This window comes from Trematomus bernacchii, unplaced genomic scaffold (assembly GCF_902827165.1).
Source record: "Trematomus bernacchii unplaced genomic scaffold, fTreBer1.1, whole genome shotgun sequence".
In the NCBI taxonomy this organism is placed as follows: Eukaryota; Metazoa; Chordata; class Actinopteri; order Perciformes; family Nototheniidae; genus Trematomus; species Trematomus bernacchii.
Window position 1 is genome coordinate 16743501 of NW_022987720.1, and position 18786 is coordinate 16762286.

Below are 18786 nucleotides of genomic sequence, written 5' to 3' on the forward strand. Positions count from 1 at the left end.
TGCAGGCAATGGTTAAACTTCTGTCCCGCAGCAAACACTTTCATTCATTGATTGTTGATTGTAGTCAACAATTATTTTGGGTTTTTATTTTCACACTTCCTGGCATTGTTTTTCTGTTTCTTTCCCAGAAACATAGGATTTTAAAAGTGAAATGAACTAAGTAAAAAAGGGGCAATCAGTTTTGTTCTGCTATAAGTTAAAATGGATATAAAAATACCTCCAGTTTGTGTCAATTGTGGAGTCCATTTAGTTGCAGGTCTTAAGTGAGTAAAATATGGAAGTGAATAGATCCTTTATCCTTTCATATTCCACACATGAATGCGTCTTTCTAGTCTGCTGACTTTATTTTTCAGTTTGTTTGATCATAGAGATTGCATTATCTGTGTGCACTCAATTTTCCTTCCCTGCTCTCTGTTAAGGGAAAAAGTCTATTGCCTGCAAAGTGCAGGTCCATTTTAATCAATCAAGCCTAACATTAAAAACCTCTTTGAAAACCCTCAGCTCGAGACTTTATTCAAAGACAAACACTTCTTTTAACAATAAGTAACCTTCCGCCCATAATAGTATATATATAGGCTTTGCTATATAAGTGGGCAGTGCGATCTCCTCTTATTTTTTCATCTAGGCAGGGTGAGAGCAGAGAGAGGATGCTGGGTATGATTTCATCTCAGGACAGCAAAAGAAACCACTATCATATGCTTATTTAAGTCTGCAGTTTACTAATCATTTGACGGTTTTATTGGCAACTGATTACATCTGTATTTACATTTTTTGAATCAATCATCTGCCAGTTTTCTGCCTCTACAGTTTACTTCATGCTGCACTCCTTCTAGCTGATACTGTAAGACGTTTTGTTGTGTTCTGTATTGTGCTCTAAATGTCAGCCACTCCTGTGTATTAACCCATCAGGGTTTTCTTCAGCACAGTACTTTATTGATAGAAAGGTCATCCAGAATAAATGGGATCACCATGGTTACGCAGAGCGAAAAAGGGGAACCTCCGATTTGAGGTGTGTCCACCGTTGGCTCTGCAAAGAATGGATGCACCCTTACAAGTCTTATAACTGTGAGGAAAAGAATATAAAAGCACAGTGGGTTGTTGTCTTTTTGGCCAAAGTGCCCTCTCTACAGCACAGTGGGGCTTCAGAATGTATTTTCAGTTTCAAATAATAACAGAGATGAAATGAAATGTTTGTAGTTTGAGTCCCACTGTACTGATTGCCCATCTGTTCAAACATTTCTCTGCAGAAAGCCCCTCAGGGGAGTGGAGCGACTAACACAATTATAACAGATTGGAGCATGACATGCAACAGTTACGTAAGCCTCATATCGCAACTCAAATGTAAATGCTCCAAGTTTCCTTTTACATTTCAACTCTACTTCCTGTGTGTGCTCACTGACCGTCCACAGTCACATTTACAATTGACATATAAGTTGTGGCTACAGCAGTTCAATTTAATATTGTTTATTTACATATATGGAAGTTGGAGAGAATTGGATAACACATTTTCAAGTATATGATTTGATGTAAGAGATTAGAGATAACATAATGATGCTGCCACTTCATTTTTTAATGATTCAGCTGTGGTAATAAAAGTCGCTTGGTTTAGTGAGAAACCAATAAAATGTTAAGTATTTAAGAAATCATGCTGAAAAACAGCTTGGATTTATTCCAAACACTATTTAATTGATATCAGCTATGTTTGACTGAAAAACAAGTTATAAATACTAAGATACCAAAGAAATAAGAGAAACATTTAGTCATAAAATAAAATAGAACACCTACAGTAGTACCCACTTTAGGAAAACACGCAAATCCAAATTTGGATCCACGTTTTAACAACCACAACATAAAGAGCTTCTTCTTTGTTGTTCACCCCTCCAAGATGCAGGGAAGGTCAACTTGGAATGAAAGTGATAATGAAATACAAAGTCATAAATGGTAAAGATTTATATTTATTTCTCATCACAAATAAAAAGAACCATGCTTACTCATCACAGAAATAAAAATAAGAGAAGCGATCAGTCTTTGAATCTTTACCGGCCTGCTGCCGGAGTGTTTTTTTAAGAATGTGAATAATAGCACTCTATGAAGATTGAAATTCTTTAAAAAAAATCCAAGCCTATGCCCATACACTGAAGCCACTAACCCCCACCACCCACAACCCATTACCCACCTCCACCCGGCTCATTTCCCCTCCCCAGAACAAAGATCACAGCATTGTTTGAAGCGGTCTTTCTCAGGGCTCTCAGTCCCCAGAAGTCTTAATAACCTGGAATAGTGTGACATTGTAGAGCACCTGGTGTCCGTTGTTCCAGGTGTACAGGACCCTCTCCCTGGGGTTGTAGTCCATCATGGAGATGTGGGAGTATTGATTGTGGAAGGGGATGTCTGTGTACTCGTAGCTTGACGTGTTGGTGTAGTAGGCAAAGTAGATCTTGGCACCAGCCAGGTGAGAGTTGGTGACGTAAAGTGTACCGCAGATCATGAAAGACTCTCCAGCACTGCGCTTGGGAAAGCCCGTGTCCCAGGTCTGCAGCACCTCCAGACTCATGGGCTCCAGGCGGCTGATGACAATGTTCCCAGCATTGGGGATGGTGGTGTATACAGCCCACAGGCCATTCTCATCCGCCATCAGGTCGATGTCAGATGAGCCGCCCCAGGAGTAAGGAAAGGTGTTGTTGTAGCCGGCTCCACTCAGGCTGCGCTGCACCAAAACACTCCGAGATCGGAAGTGGTACTTGATGATGATGTTGCTCTGGTACTTGTTGTAATATAGCGAGCCGTTGTAGACCACGTGACCAGTGCCGGCCCAGGGGTGAGGCAGTAAGTGCTGCACAAAGTTCTGGCCCTTCATGAAATCATTCATTGTGCGGTATTCCAGGACACGCCGCCCCTTGTAGTAACCATCCATGGACCACACCTGCGGAGAGAAGAACAATGAATCCCATTGGCATGAGGGGATAGAAACAAGTTCATTTTTATAAGTCTATCAATAAATAATAATCAGCAATTATTTTGATAATCAATTAATAGTTATTTATAATGCAAAAATGGCAAAATATGATGTTTTCAGTATCCAAAATATGGAGATTTCCTTTTTTTTCTCTATTTTTAGCTGAATATTTTTGGGTGTTGGACTGAAAAATACATTTAAACCTTTACATTTCACAAACTGGGGTGGACATTGCTAAGTATTTTCTAACATTGTATGGACCAAACTATTTATCGATTTACCTCGAAAATCATTGGCAGATTAATTGATCACAAAATAATCATAAAATGAAGCCCTTATAAACTAAAGGAGAAACTGAACATATTTAGAGGTTACAGGAGAATATTGTTATAGCCGGCAAACCTCTTTGCAAGAGCACTGTGAGCAATGTTTTATTATAGCCGATGGCGGAGCCCGGAGCAAAGTAAGCGTGCTGTGTGTATGTGGGGCGGAGCGTGAGTGTGTGCCTTCATGATCACACTGTACTCGAATGTGTTGTTATTGATCTCTCCCACGTTTGCAAGTGAAGACGTTGCCTGTGCTTTGCAATCTACCACTGCTTGTGCTCCCTGGCCTTTCCAGTCCACATTCACAGAAAATCAATCCATTTAGCAGCTCTAACTTTTTCCTCAAGCACTCTCAGCGGATCTCTCCACTGACATGGCCCCTCTCTGGCTGCATATCCCATCTCATTCCCTCAATGCTTCCGCCGGGACACAGTTCAGCTTTTAATTGATTCAATTAAACTGCACTTGGCTTGGATATTTATTTTCTTCTTAATGTATCAAGGAGAGCTTTGTTAGGATGTAGCTCTTGCTCCTCTGATTCCCCACCAATTGTTTGTCAGCTCTTTCTTTTTGTTTGCTGCTCTTGCCTGCTTCCCAGGTGGAGAATAGGCACTTTTCTTCAACAACAATTCCAGTGGGGGGGGGAAGTAGTGTATTGGAGAAGTCGGGGGAGGTGAGGTACAGCATCTGAATTATGGAGAAGGAGGGATTATGGAGCATTAGGCATTGTTTCTCCTTTGCCTGCTGAATGAGTCCCCAGAGCTGAGCCAGGCAAACACTGTAGCACATTTAGACCATGCTTTTGTTTTGGCTCCTCAATGATGTTTCCCCTAATGCGATTATCATGATTGGTGTGAGTGTTGATGTGATATTGTTGATGTATCTGGCTATTAATACAATCAGTGATTCATTTTAAGAGTTTAATGTGATCTCAGCAAGCAAGGTGATCACAGACAGAGATCACAGCATTCAGTCACAGAAATTGACCTTCTCTGTTGGCAATATCTATTTAGCCTGTTATGATTCAGAGTGGGGATGAAAAAGGCCATCTTCATCTCTCCTCTCAAACTTCATCAGTTTCAATTCTCCCCTATAAATGGCTAATAATCCACTCTTTGACTTCGCCACAACTCAAAAGGCCACATAATTTCTCTTCATTTTCTCCCTCACTTGTGTCCTTGTCAATCTGCTACTAACCATGTATTTGCCTAAATTAAACCATGTGTCATCTCTAATCAGCGGATGCCATTCCTACATCATCTGGGTCCAGAGCATCTCAGCACACTCCTGGTAATTACCTATGGTGATTTAGAAATATTTTGCCCAAACAACTTATTCATTTCTCTGCTGATGATGAAGTGATTAATCAGCCAGAAATGCAGTGACAGTGGTAGACAGGGAGAAAGAAAAGGGATGCTATCAATCAGGGACTCAGGTTCATATCCCCATTTCTCATTCTGACTCTTCTCCTCCAGAGCTTACGAGATGTCCTATTCAGGCAAAACAGTCAATCAGTCACTGAAGAAGCAGCTGACAGAGTTTTTGGAGAATGACTTTGATTCTACTTCATTCTCTGTGTTTGTTGATGTGAGTTGCAGGAATTAAAGGGTTCTAGTTCTGGGGTGACTCAGGTGAGCGTAGAAACAGTGGGACTTACCCTGTTGTCTGAGCTGGGGATCATAGTATCAGTCATCCAGGAGCCGAACCTTGAGCCAGACGCACGTACGGTGATGGGATTACTGACACCGGTCAGCTTCCCACAGCCTGGAGGTCAAATCAGAGAAAGAGGTAAGATGCTTGGATTGTATGACTTAGTATTACTTTCTCTGCATTTGTTTACCCAGTTTTGTGAGGCACTAAAAAGTAATTAAAAGTTTCATGAATCATATCACGCATGAACTCATTTCTCTGTGCAGACGCTTAAAGCCATTGGTAGACAATAACAAAACACTATTGACCTAAAGGCTACACTTTAATTGCAGTTTTTCCTGTTAAGTCATCAATTTATATATATGGGACTTTGTAAAATCATCAGTTCAAGCTAACACAATACAAGAAAACACTCAATTATTAATTCAGGCTTTCTAGGCCATTTTTTCTTAATTTATGCAAACATTGGGAACATCATGGAGAGTGGAATTATTGCCAGTACACAACAAACTTTGACCATTTCGTATTTTAATTTGAACATTCATGCCTTTCTTCGTTGCTGTTGTGCAACCTCTAATTGTTTAAGTGCTACGATATTTCAGAATAAATTGAAGTAAACTACCCACCCAAGCACCCACTTTTATTTGCAAATATCTTATACCTAGTTTCTGCATGCAGGAGTGGAGCCTGGTCTCCAGCAGCAGGACTCTCTGGCGCAGCTCCTCATAATCATAGGCCCCCATCTCCTCCTGGATGGCCATCAGCACCAAGGACAGATTCCTCACCTCCTCCCGGAGATGCAGGATCATCTTTGCATCCATCTTGTACTGGTCCAGCACTGGCAGCAGGGGAAGCAGCTGGGACACCTTGTCTTTTAACTCCTAGGACAGTAATCACAGAGAAAGATAAATGGAACAGCAACAAAGGGTGGAGAAGATTAAACCCTGGGGAATACAGGATGGGGGATGAAGTTGACAATACAAGACAATACAGGGGATTGTGTGCAGGATAGGCTAGCTAGCCCTTCAATCTTCAGGTGTTGCTTCTGGTTCATAAATCATCGCTCAATCAGGAGTTCATATTGTCGCTTGGTGCTGGTTCATCTGTTTGGCTTCTTAGCGCCTGGATTCATCATGAGATTTATATTGGAACTGCAGCTGGGATTTCATGAATACCAGACATTTCTGGAACATACAAGGACATTCTATTTTTTTGTATTTCTTTGGCTGTGTCTTACACCACCGTCTACATAATTGACTCTCTTTATATTTATGCTCTTTATAATTAAACACTTTCTCTGTTGCTGGCTTTTTTCTGTATTGATCATGCTTCCACCCACTTGTTTAACTTGTATGGGATTCTGTTTATGATCTCTAAAGCATACGTAGACTTAATTCCATTTTCAATCCTTTGTGTGGATAAGAAAACTGAATGTATTCAGTATTTTCAATAAGGCCAAATGTATATCTGTTTCCTGTCTCAGCTGGTTCTGATTATCACCTACATTCAGTGGTGATGTTGGGTTTAAACTTGGTCTGTGACTCATGTGTTTAGAAGCAACAGGATCAATGTGTCTTTAGGTAGGAGTGCAGGAAGCAGCAAGAGAGGCAGGCTGCCTGCGCAGAAGTTAGAAGGCTCAAGAGAGAAATAGGTGTATCAATAAAGTGTAGCCATCACAGGAGGGGCTGTTTCCTCCTTGTTAAGGTTTATCGTAAATCTGGTGATGGAGCAGCTCTCAGCCCCGTGGCGCCACATCATAAATCTCATTTTCCCCTTTTCAAGCCACGGAAATTCAGTCTCGTTAATCTCCCACGCTCTGCCATTGGCAACTTTGAGCTGCGCGCATTCATCAGCAAACCTGCTCTGGTCAAATCCTGCTTTTTCAAATACTTCTTCCCCTCTTTATTGGATTGCGGATTTGCATTCAGACAAGTCTTCGAATATAACGCTTACTGCTATGCATATTTTAGTCATCTCAGGCTTTAGAGGAGAATTGGCAAATTTCATAAACATCTTCATTGCCTCTATTGTACTTGCTTTCATAAAAAACACTAAAAGAAAAATACCGCCTGTCGCTGAAGCATGGTCTCAAGTGTGCAGTAAAGCACACTTAGCATTTATCAGAGCATCTTTTAATCAAACTATTTTATGGTCCATCTAATATCTGTAAGGGTGTGAGAAATGTGCCGAAAGCCTGGGCAAGACACCATGGTGACAGGAAGACAAAAAGGCCTGTTGATAATGGTAGCTGAGCCTTAGCTTGTAGAGAGATAACGCATAAATGTGAATATATGTGTTTGTTATCTCAGAGCAGACACCAGAATGTTAAGTATATAGAGGAAGAGACACTGAGAAAGCAGAGAGAGGAAATAGTGTAAATGTAAAAGGAAAATACAGAGAAAAAACCCTTTTCTTCCAGGTCCACAAGCTTACTTATTTAGGGGTATATGAATTATTCTCTGCACGTGACTCGAATAATGTTTTGGAATTTTATTTTTGTACCTATGTGTCAGTCTATCGAGAGTCACAAAATCTGATTGCCTTTGAAGAGTGATTCGAGAGATTGCCATGCATCTGGTAAAGTTTGTGTGCACATTGAGAGCAATACAACATCTCATAGCATCTTGAGAACACTACACACATGGTGTAAAGGAGACAGCCAATTACCTGAAAACCCTTTGGATTGAGACTGCGGGGATTGTCAGAGGCCACCTTCAGCTTTCCATCCAGCACTTTCATTAGGCTCTCGGTGTTCCTTACATACTGTAGATCTCTGTACGTCCGCAGGTCCAGCACCTCCATTGACTGGCTAATGTTCTGAACCTGTTACACACACAAACACACAGACAAACAAACACCAACAAACATTAAACAATGACTTTGGTAAGTGTAATTAAATAAGGATTTTTTCACTAACCCTCATTAGACTTGCAGCTCTAGCTTGCAATTACAGCTGAACTGATAAGTCAATGTTAGTTGATCATCTAATGTAGTCATTGATTACTATTTTAAATAATGTTCTAAAATAAGAGTAATTCCTTTGTCTTATATTACAGCAAATTACATTTCTTTAGGTTTTTGTGGATTGTTTGTTGGACAAAACTAAACCTGACTGGAAACTGAGATGAAAACATTTGTTTGCAACAAGCCAACAGTCTGCAGTCCAAATAATACATTTAAAAATAACGAGTAAAATAATGTATATTGCTATAATGAGGGAACACTCTTAACTTTTCATTCAGAGTAAAATGACATTCCATGAATGAGTCTTTGCAGCTTATCATACTACTTTATGTTGGAGTCTGACTGGAACCTCCATGACTTACTGGGTTCTCTCTTCAATGTATTTACAGTTTCCGTCTGGGTAACAGTAACGTAAAAACAACCAATATAATCAATGATCACTTATTTATGGTAAGCCAGGTCCAATGGTAAGCATTATTGTTTCTCGTCATAGTTAAAAAATAAAAAGAAGAAGGTTGCCCAAATAAATCACTGAATGCACCCCCCGGCGAGCTGACAGGATGTTGTTTACAGGTGCATGCTGGGTTTAGTTTAATGTTATGCTAATTTGTGGCCGATCCTCCAGGTGACTCCACTGACGGACTTTTACCTACAGGGTGCTGTGTGAGGACTGTCTGTTGTTTTTGACAGTATTTCCCTGTCATGTTGTGAATGCAAAGCTTTATGCAACTGAACGTTTTTTTGAAATAATTGAAGATCGCAGCGAAGCAAGAGAGACTGTGTGGACTCGCTATGTGTTTGAATTGTTAGGAATCAACAAGCGAGTAAATTGAACCTGGAGCGGATTAAAGAGGAAACCGCGATGCACAGAACTAGCAGAGAACCGTTCAGAAACGTGAGTACAACAATACAATATCTTAATGAAACTTCCTCTGCTTTGCCTGAAAACGTAGCGTTGTGTGTGCGCGCATCGTTGTGCAGAAACCGTGCATGCGCTCTGTTTGTGGCTGCAGTGATTGAAGTGTTAATGTTGTTTACATGTCTGTGTTATCTGCTTTGGCTATGCTTTATTCTGCTGCTAACGCTTTAAGATGTGGCAGGCTGTTTCCTTTATGTGGCTTACTAATGATTCCACCCGCCGTGGTGTCGAACGACTCTTTATGGATTTATAGTTCAATTGTCTTGACTTTTGTCCTGATTTCTGGAGAATGCCAGTAAGGCTATAAAGAAAAGGGCTGCTGTATGCACATACTTGCATACTTGGTTTGTGCTTTAATGCGACATTTCATTTCATTTTTCAATCTTTATTTCGAACAGATTAAAAGAAAAATAACAAATAAAAAATAACAAATGTGAAAAACAGAATACCGTATTGTTAAAATACAGTATTTATCCACATTCATGATAATATTTATATATTCAACAAAAAAGTCTTCATATTAATAATAATAATTTAAAAAAATCATATGTGTCCGAAAGGCAGTAGGAGGAAGCAAATGCTTATTAATTCCCACCCCTTACTTGATCAATGATTGTCCTTTAAATCATTATGCAAGTTATTCCTACTTACATTTACATTTATATATACATATACAATCATTTCTCATCTTCAGTCACCTCTCTTCATTCTCATAGTTTTCCAAAAAAGTGTTTCTGTACATCCTTTTAAACTGAATTATGCTTGTGCTTTGTTTTAACTCCTGCTCCAAACCATTCCATAAAATCACCCCACAGATTGTTATACTCATACTTCTCAGAGTTGTTCTGACCTTGAGTTGTTTAAAATGTAGATTTCAAATTATACATTATGGTGTGTGATGTTTAATAGTGTTTACTTGGACATGCATTGTAACTTGTTTTGCTAACCACTGCTCCTCCTTTTAAACAAATATAACACTAACGTTTACTCACCTACTTTTTTAAAGTAAAAATCCTTAATAACCTATAGGCCTACTTTTACTTGTGTATTCCTGAAAACTCTGAAATGCTCACAGAGGTTGTTTCAGTCACCAAACTGCCAACCCCCCCAAGTTGTTTTCATAACTTCCCCCAGTGAAGGTTGGAACGTTTTTCCAAAAATGTATTCCCCTAAAGGGTTCCAATGCTATTAGTCATCTGTATATTTCAATTCATTTGAGAGCAAATGTACTATCTCCTTGACCTTGCTATAGATGTACTAGTTTGCTTTCCTCCTCATATTTGCATTGAACTGTACATTAAAAGTGTGGTCTCTGCACTAGTTTGAAGAAATGGATGAGTGTGGTAATACAACCTTACCACAGTATGTACATGAACAATGCAAGTAGAGAGTTAAGTTAAAGGACAGCTGTAAGTCATTTGAAACACACAAGGATATAAAAAACAAAAATAAACAGGTGGCATAATTAGCAAATGCAAATAAGAGACTAAAGACAAGACTAAACAAGATGAAAAGTGATCTTGAAAAAGCAGCAGAGCTTAATCAAGAAAACGCATAAAGAAGCACAACACATTAATCAATTATTAAAAAAAGCTACCTAATTAGGATATCAATATCCAATCTCTCCATGCTATCCAAACAGAAGGGTAGCAGGCTTTGTTCACTAACATTATGATGATGTACCCAAGTTAAATAAACACCATATTCATGGGGGTGCAAACATGCTGTCAAGTAGGTGTTTATTGAAGCTCAGTTTTCACTTTTGCACTATGTTTAATTTTTACTAAGTACTCCACATGCTCACGCTTTGATAACCCACTTTCGTGCTGCATAACCAACCTACTGTTTCATACACCCCCTCATATCCTGCACGTTGCACTGAACTGGCCAGAAATCCTCTGACAAATGTTTGAGGGCTTTGTGGTGCATATAGGCAACACATGCGCACATATGTCTAACTACCCACACAAACACACACCCACAAGCACCTCTGAAACTCAAAGCACACTGATAAAGTGAGAAGATATTTATTCAAATCACTTCTCACAACAATAAACAGTCCAAACTCTCAAAGGTCACTCAGCTCGACTTAAAGTCTGTTTACCACCAAATGTCTTGCTTGCCTACACCTTGACACCTTTTGTACTCCCAAATCATCACATGCTTCGTGAACTGACCAGTGAATAGTTGGTGTGACTTTGTTTTTCTTCACCAATTTAAAAACTAGTTTGACAGCACTACAGATGGGGGAACGAGAAACAGTTAAGTGTTGCACCAGCCTGAAACCTTAACAGTGTCCTCCTGCTCTGTGGTGACAGTTGGGAGTGCTCCATCCTCTGAGCTGTCATAAGTGATCCACACTCAAGCACCCACACCTCATACTTCCCAGAATCCAATCATTTGCAGGTGTTTATTGTTAATGACTCAGTCTGTACCAAATCCTGAAGTGTTGTATGGGAGGCTGTGGCTCAGTGGATAGAGTGCTGGACTTCAAAACAGGGGGTAGCAAGTTCGAGTCCCACTGCAGTCAGCATGTCGTTGTGTCCCTGGGCAAGACACTTCACCCCAAATTGCTCCTGTGGGGATTGTCCACAGTATTGAGTATGTAAGTCGCTTTGAATAATAGCGTCTAACAAGTAATGTGTAACGTAATTGTGTGTATGCCTACCTGACTGGGCCCTCCTATATCATTTGATCTCATCTTAACTCACTTGAACCGAGAGGTCCAAGTCTGGGCTGAGGTGTCCTAGAGTCTGTGCAATGAGCCTTCTCTCCCCACCGTCCTTCAGGGCTTACTCTGCCCTGGATGGTATTTTGTCTGCCTTTGCAGAAAGCTGAATAGAGGCTTTTCCAGAAGGCTGCTTTACATTCTTTGAACAGAGGGCGGTTTTGACATTGTTAGTGCAACCTTGGCTTTCTCTGTCAGGGGGAGCCTTTGTGGATCTGGTCGGCTCAAATAAATCCCACACATGCTCGGGGTTCAAATGAGGATCTCTTAGTGCGCATAGTGCTATTATGTGCACACACACACACACACACACACACACACACACACACACACACACACACACACACACACACACACACACACACACACACACACACACACACACACACACACACACACACACACACACACACACACACACACACACACACACACACACACACACACACACATATATATTCTTGTTACTTGTGGTTTCGCTAGAGTGCATCTAAAATAGCGCTGACCACAGGTGTCCTCATTAGGCTGGTCTGTGCACTGTATTTGATGGGAGAGCTTGGCTCTGACTACTGGTGTGTCACAAGCACTGTGCATACCCATGCTGTTTAATTCAATCCAATACATCAATACATATAATGTTTGCAAATCTGAGAGGCAGTTATTTCACTCTGTGGTCATTTGATAAGCCTTTTTGTGTAATGTTTTCAGAATGGAACATGAACAACTTTACTCTCATTGTATAAATCTACACCCTCACATATGTTCACCTTTATTTTATGTCTTTAACCATCCAAAAGTTATGCTAATATCTGCATAAAGGCTCACCAGACATACTTTAAACAAGATCATGTTGCAGTCACAGCTCTCACACCTTCACATTACTCTACAGCAGGGCTCTCCAACACGTCGATCAACTGAAAAGCTGCCCGCGAGCTACCAGTAGCTCGCGGGCAGCTTTTCAGTTGCTCGCCGCTCGATTATCGATTATAGCATTTTTCGGCCGCGGCTGGACAATAACGTTTTTTTATTTTAGAATTTGTTCTGTCACACGAATATCAAATTGGTCGGTGACGCAGAGATCAAGGAACAGACGTGACAGCGGCACAGCGACACCACACACGGAGCAGTCTGCTTTCTCCACCAACACCAGTCCAGAACTAACAGCAGAATGACCCGCTCCGCTCTGAATCAGGCCCTGTCGCTGCGGCTCAGAGACACACAGGGAGGGATTTGTGTTTTTTGAAAAACACTCGTTATCGTCATGTCAGGCCCCCTCCCTGAAAATAATGAGTGACAAGCTGATAGTGACCCGATAGAAACTTTATTATTCACTTAATCACTGATTGAGATATGATGAAGCTAACCTAATCTCATACATTCATGGGATTTATGTAACAGTAAGACAGAGAATGTAAGTGTGCACCCACATGCACTATTTTTGTTTTTATAATGATGTTGTAAATACTCCTGTTGTCTGCTGTGTTCAGACTCAAGTCATGTGTGTGATGCCACATTCAAGACATTCAGTGTCTTTTTTTTAACAGAAGACCGTTGCTAGAAGCTGCAGCTAGACTGCAGAAGCATTCGTATTTTGTTTTTGAGGATGGAACAATTTCATACACACTCACACAGATATAGGGAGGCTAGACCTATACAATTGATTTATAATTTAATGTCAAGACGAAGAAGAAGAAGAAAAAGATGGCTGAACTGTTCAGGTCAATCCTGTGGAGACGGAGATGGAGATTATAAATCTCCAAAATAATGTTCAGTTTAAGTCTCAGCAAAACTCACAACATTTCTGGAGCCTTGTAGACCCAGAAAACTATAAGAACATTCACCAAGCAGCACTGAAAATGTCTGCTTTATTTGGCTCTACTTTGTGAAGCAGCTTTTTCTGACATGAATGAAATCTAAATACAGAACAAGAATGACTGAAGAACATATAAATGACTCTATTAGAGTGAACCTAAGTGGGTACACTCCAGGATACACCTCTATGGTGGACTCCATGCAGCGCCATTCATCTCACCAACTGTGAAAAATAGTGAATGCACTTATTTTACACATGTGCCATAAGATGCTTGTAAGGTGGTGATTAAGGAGACTTATGTGAATGTTCAGTGATGTACTTACTATGTGGGCCATAATAATATGTGAGAAATGTTCGTTTTCTTGGAACTTGATGTGAAGTTAAGATTTTTGATAAGCTTTAGGTATTGCAATTTCACACGTGTACAAAAGTATAGCTTAATTCAACTGATGAGGGCTATGTGAATAAATGTAAGCGATGTGATGCAAGTAGCTCTTGGCCACTTTCATTTTTTCAAAGTAGCTCTCAGATGAAGAAAGGTTGGAGACCCCTGCTCTACAGACTTGTATTTAACCTGCATTCAATCTACAAACTCAGTTGCTTTAGCTATATAAGCAGCACTAACAATGCTGCAAAGTATATACATAGATATCCATCATTAAATGCATACTGTATGTACTGTATTTGGATTCTGCATACTTAAAAATAAGGATGGGGGATATTTACATGCAGAAATGTATTCTTTCCACATGAACATACATAGTATAGTATAAAACTATTCCTGTAAAGACATATATGGTGCATCTATACATTCACATATGTAGGTAAAGACAGCTACTTTCTCTGAAAAGCTTTATCTAGTGTGTCTGTTTCTCAGAAAGAATATGCTTTCTCTGTTGAAATATGCTTCTTTCAAAGGTGTGATGAGTGTGGGTTTTGTCTGTATGAACCTGTTTTTGAAACAGCAGCCGGCAGAGACTGTCAGGGGAAAAGGCAAACTTAAATGAGAAGAAATGCAATATGTGAATTCAGGTGTCTCTTCATTGATCCATCAGGACCTCGGGGCCTATTCAGCGTTTCAATTTACCTCCATCTCTCCTCAAAAGACTACATCAATGTCAGCCCCTCCTGTCTCCCCCGCTCTTTTTTTACCTTTCGGCTCTCAGGCTTTTACTCACTCTGCGGATCAACGCTTATTCACCCATTCACTGGCTTAGAGCATCTGCAAAAAACAACTTTGCTGTCAACAAGCTGCCATGGCCTCTCCAGCAGGGGAAAGCTGTCAAACATTATTTCTCTAATAATTATTTGTGAATTTAGGAGACAAGTAGATAAGAATGGAAAGAAGCCATCCTGCAGCAATCCTCTCCTGCGTGTCTACTCTCACCACTGGTGTGTTTGTGTGCTTGCGCGTACACATTGTAGGTCAATAATACTGCATGCAAATAAAACATAGATTTATTGTCTGGTTGCTGGAACAGTATAGTGTGATTGCGGGTTTTGCATGTGTCAAAGTTTAGTATGACATTACATTTATTTGCTTGACATATAGGACACACGTTTTCATAAAAAGATGTATTGACATGTTTCTCACTAAGAGGAAGACTGAGCAGAATGAGCATAACTCTAAGTAAACAGATTTAGTGTGTGCAACATTAACTGTGTAACTACGCAGACAAAGCATTTGCTATCTTCGCTGATTGGTTAAACTGTTCATTTATTTTAGGAATTAAGAAAACATTAAGAGGCTTACTGAATCTAATTCAGGGGCAAGTTTGGAACATGTATGTTACTAAGGCAATTTATACTCAACATGTGATTAAAAAAACAAGAGTCTAACAAACAGATATTCATCTTCGTGTCTGATCAACTGTGGGGTAAAGTTAGTGTCTATATTCACTTCAGCAGCCTGTATACGTGACAGACGGCGCCAGACACGACGCGCTGCAGCGTGTCTGTGTGGGTAACACTTGTGTCTCAAAGTGAGTGTGTTATTGACAGCTGTCACCTTCTCCATGAGCTGGCGAAGTTGCCTGCTGCGTGGGTCTCGGTTACACATGTTCTGTGCCGGTGCGACCACGGTACAGATACACTTCCCATCTGCGTCCTGCGCCGAGCTGTAGATCTGCCAGCCCTCCTCTGGGCTCGGGTACAGAGCCTGCAGAAACACAGAGACATATCTTAGACCAAGAGAATAAACGTGTTGCTTCTCTCTGCTGTTTTTTATCCTGTTTATGTTACAAATGGTTAAAAAATGTCCCTGGAATCTTTTGAAAAAAGGGTTATGGGTCATTTTGCACAATGTCTATAAAAAAAAAGCACATCAAATGAAAAACAACGTCTTATGGCATGTTTTGGTTAAATGTATGCCTATTATATTGAATGATCCCAATGCTTTCACTCAGCAGCGCACTCTTCCATCACATGTACAGATAATTTGCCAGAATTCCATTAAATAATAATCAAATAAAATGACTACCCGCCATGCACAGTGCATTCTCTTATCATCTGTGCAGCCCACACTGCAATGCCAGCCAAGGGACTACATGCTATGCAAGTTATGATTATTCTAAGTGGAAATATGTTTTTGTTTTGAATGACGTTTCAGTGAAACAGCACAGAGTAGCCTAAAGCAAACTTACTGCACTGTCCTTGCTAACTAGCTGTTTCCATGTGGGATGTAGCTTGATTAAACATGCTATTTGAGGAGTTTTAATTCATCTAATTCAAGTCATTCTTTATTGTGAAACATTTATTTTTTAATGAGTTGTTTGCTTAAACGGCAAGTTTGCACAAAGCCCATATTGTTGTTTTCAAGTACCATTCCCCTTTATTTATCTCACCACATGGCCCGTTGCCAATTAGTATTTGACAAATGAATGGATTTATTTGTCCATGTCTGTTTAGGTCCTAAAGCAACCATTTAACCAGATCCTAAACTTTAGGATCTGGTTAAAGGGTTGCTTCTGACTGAATATGACATGTTAAGTGAACCCTAAGCAGATAACCCCTATATTTCCATTATATTCTAGTTATTTCCTGTTCATTCCCGTACTTTCTGTTACTGTTATTCCCATATAAAGTTTCCAACTTAAATCTTCATTACGTACCAAGCAGGCTTGGTATTTTCAAAATACATGAGGGCAGACTAGATATTTTTCTTCCAGCATTTATCAACAGTAATCTGAAAAGTGTTACACCCTCATAAACAATTTCTAAACTGAGACATGTATCTAATATTTGAAAGTGTTGTTGAAAACTCTTTAATACTTTCCATATCCTGATTAGTTGTGCCCATTCTGTCACCATACATTAGCTGCAAAGTCATAATTTCTCCATGGCATTCGCCTACTCTCTTGCAACCCTGTCAAAAGTGACTCTTCCCCAAAGGCAATTAATAGCAATTGATCCATCCAACTACTCAAAATCTATGCAGTCTAATTTTAGGATTAACTGGGGAGGAACAGAGGGAAAGCGAAGCCAGAGATTGACAGAGGTGGTGCTCTCAGCAGTAAAGAAAGGAGGAGAGAGAGATGGAGGAAGGAGGAGAGAGGAGTCAGAGGGAAACAATAGGCAGAAATGGGTGCAGATTAAGATAAGACGAGAACATTTGTGGAAAATACACAAAGGGATGAAAAACACAACGCCATGACAGAGATGGAGTAAGAGCTTGACGGGGTGGAAAATGGGGGTTTTAAAGAAGAGAGGAAGAGGGAGGGATCAGACCAGGCTGTGTGAAAGCAGGGCATCTAATACGTTTGGACACCGAGAGGAAATGGAGCTGTTCGAGATCGATAATGCAGCCCGTAACCAGTGGAGGAGGGTCCAAACTGAAAGGATGGATTTCTCTCTCTGACTAATCCAATCAAAAGTAGTGCCGTAGCACATGTGCACACAGTTTACACAAAGGCCCGGACCGTTCCTTTCATTCACGTTGCACCTACACACACTCGGCACATAAAGCAAAATATAATGAGAGAAGAAGCAGCCATTTTAGTGATACAATTAAAGACCCATCCGCATAAGTGGCAGAAAAAGGCTGGAAATAAGATCTTGTGGCTCGACCCGGTGCCGCTTTCTTCTGACTCTCATCTTCTTTGGTCGGGGGATCAGATTAAAATGTCTTGGGGGACAAGGGGACTGTGTGATTGGAGTGTAAAGTAGCAACCACCCTGCAAGCCAATGTGCTCACTGTCACATCTTGTCACTCCTGCAAATCCCTCGGCACCCCACCCCCCTCTCTCCCTCCCCTCCCCTGTTCTTCCTCCAGTTCCTCACACTCTCAGATTGAGTGCATTTTAAATCTGACTTTGATCAAATACATTATGGCCAATAGACTATACCTGAGTGACTTCAATGTTGCAATATCAACCATGACAATGACACAAGACACTCTTTTCATATTTGACCTGTTTCATTATATATAAGGGTAGATTAAGTCGACTCATACATTTTTTTAAATGAATACATCTAAGTTTAATTAAACTAAGTAGCGAGTAATATACTATGAGCTTGTTTGTAAGTTAATGTGCAACCAGTTCCTGAAGTGACTTGCACAGTGTTTTTTTCTGTCAGTCAGCACCTTTTTTTTATCATTAGTCTTCCTTTTTTGAGGCAATCCAGTTTCTGGCTGTAAAATGGAGAGACAATAGTCTAACATTGGCGGAGTTGAAGCTAAAAAAAGACAAAATAAGGCAGTCTCAATAGCAGAGCCTCCTCCAATTTCTTTCAACCATAACTGACTGTCTATTTCATTCTGCCATTGCCCGAGGGGGAGATTCTTTCCTTTGTCTGCTTCTCTGCCCGCATCTCAGTCACTGTCAGGACGTCAGATTTATTGCAACATGTGTGCATGAGTTTGTGAGTGCAAGTATTTCTGTGAGCCTGCCTAGGTGTATCGGTATATTATCTGCATGCACACAGAATAACAGCACATACAGTACATGTGAATTGTTCCACATGTGGTATTTTCTACATGAAAAATGTTGATGATGCATGCATTTGAAACTGCAGCTACACTACTGATTAAACCCCGAAAGGGATTCTGTGCATATCTGAGCAGCTGTATGCATGATTACTGCAGCAGAGCACTTTGACTGCTACGATACTTTGGACGTGTGGTAGATACAGTATAGCGAATCTTGAGGCCATACCATTTTACACCATCTACTCATTACAGTTGATCGCCTGCTGTGTTAACAAGTGGAGGTTAGTTAGCCTCAAACAGCAGAATCCACTTGTCTTACTCACTCTGAGGGGTATGTGCAGCCTCCTGCATTCAATACAATTACCTCATATCCAAACATGTGGGCGCTGCCTGTCTGCCTACGCACTAGAAATTCACTTTTGGTTCAGAAGGATTGTGGCGAATGGATGCAGAAGAGGGCATCAATATTTCATATTCCTATCAGCCTGAAAGGGAGCCACAGT

General features: G+C 40.4%; 1 protein-coding gene across 2 annotated transcripts in view; it reads right to left on the minus strand.

Annotated features, from left to right (window-relative positions):
* Positions 1-1939: 1939 nt before the first annotated feature.
* The window catches only part of olfm2a (olfactomedin 2a), a 42888-nt gene continuing 26041 nt past the window's right edge, over positions 1940-18786 (minus strand). Inside the window, exons 2-6 of one of the 2 annotated variants that reach the window (XM_034143070.1) lie at positions 15365-15514; positions 7600-7755; positions 5594-5813; positions 4940-5046; positions 1940-2923 (exon numbers count right to left, since the gene is read on the minus strand). In XM_034143070.1, the coding sequence (XP_033998961.1) occupies positions 2249-2923; positions 4940-5046; positions 5594-5813; positions 7600-7755; positions 15365-15514 (1308 nt within the window). In that variant the 3' untranslated portion in view covers positions 1940-2248. The remainder of the gene's footprint in view (positions 2924-4939; positions 5047-5593; positions 5814-7599; positions 7756-15364; positions 15515-18786) is intronic. The other variant, XM_034143071.1, reaches the window with a different exon arrangement.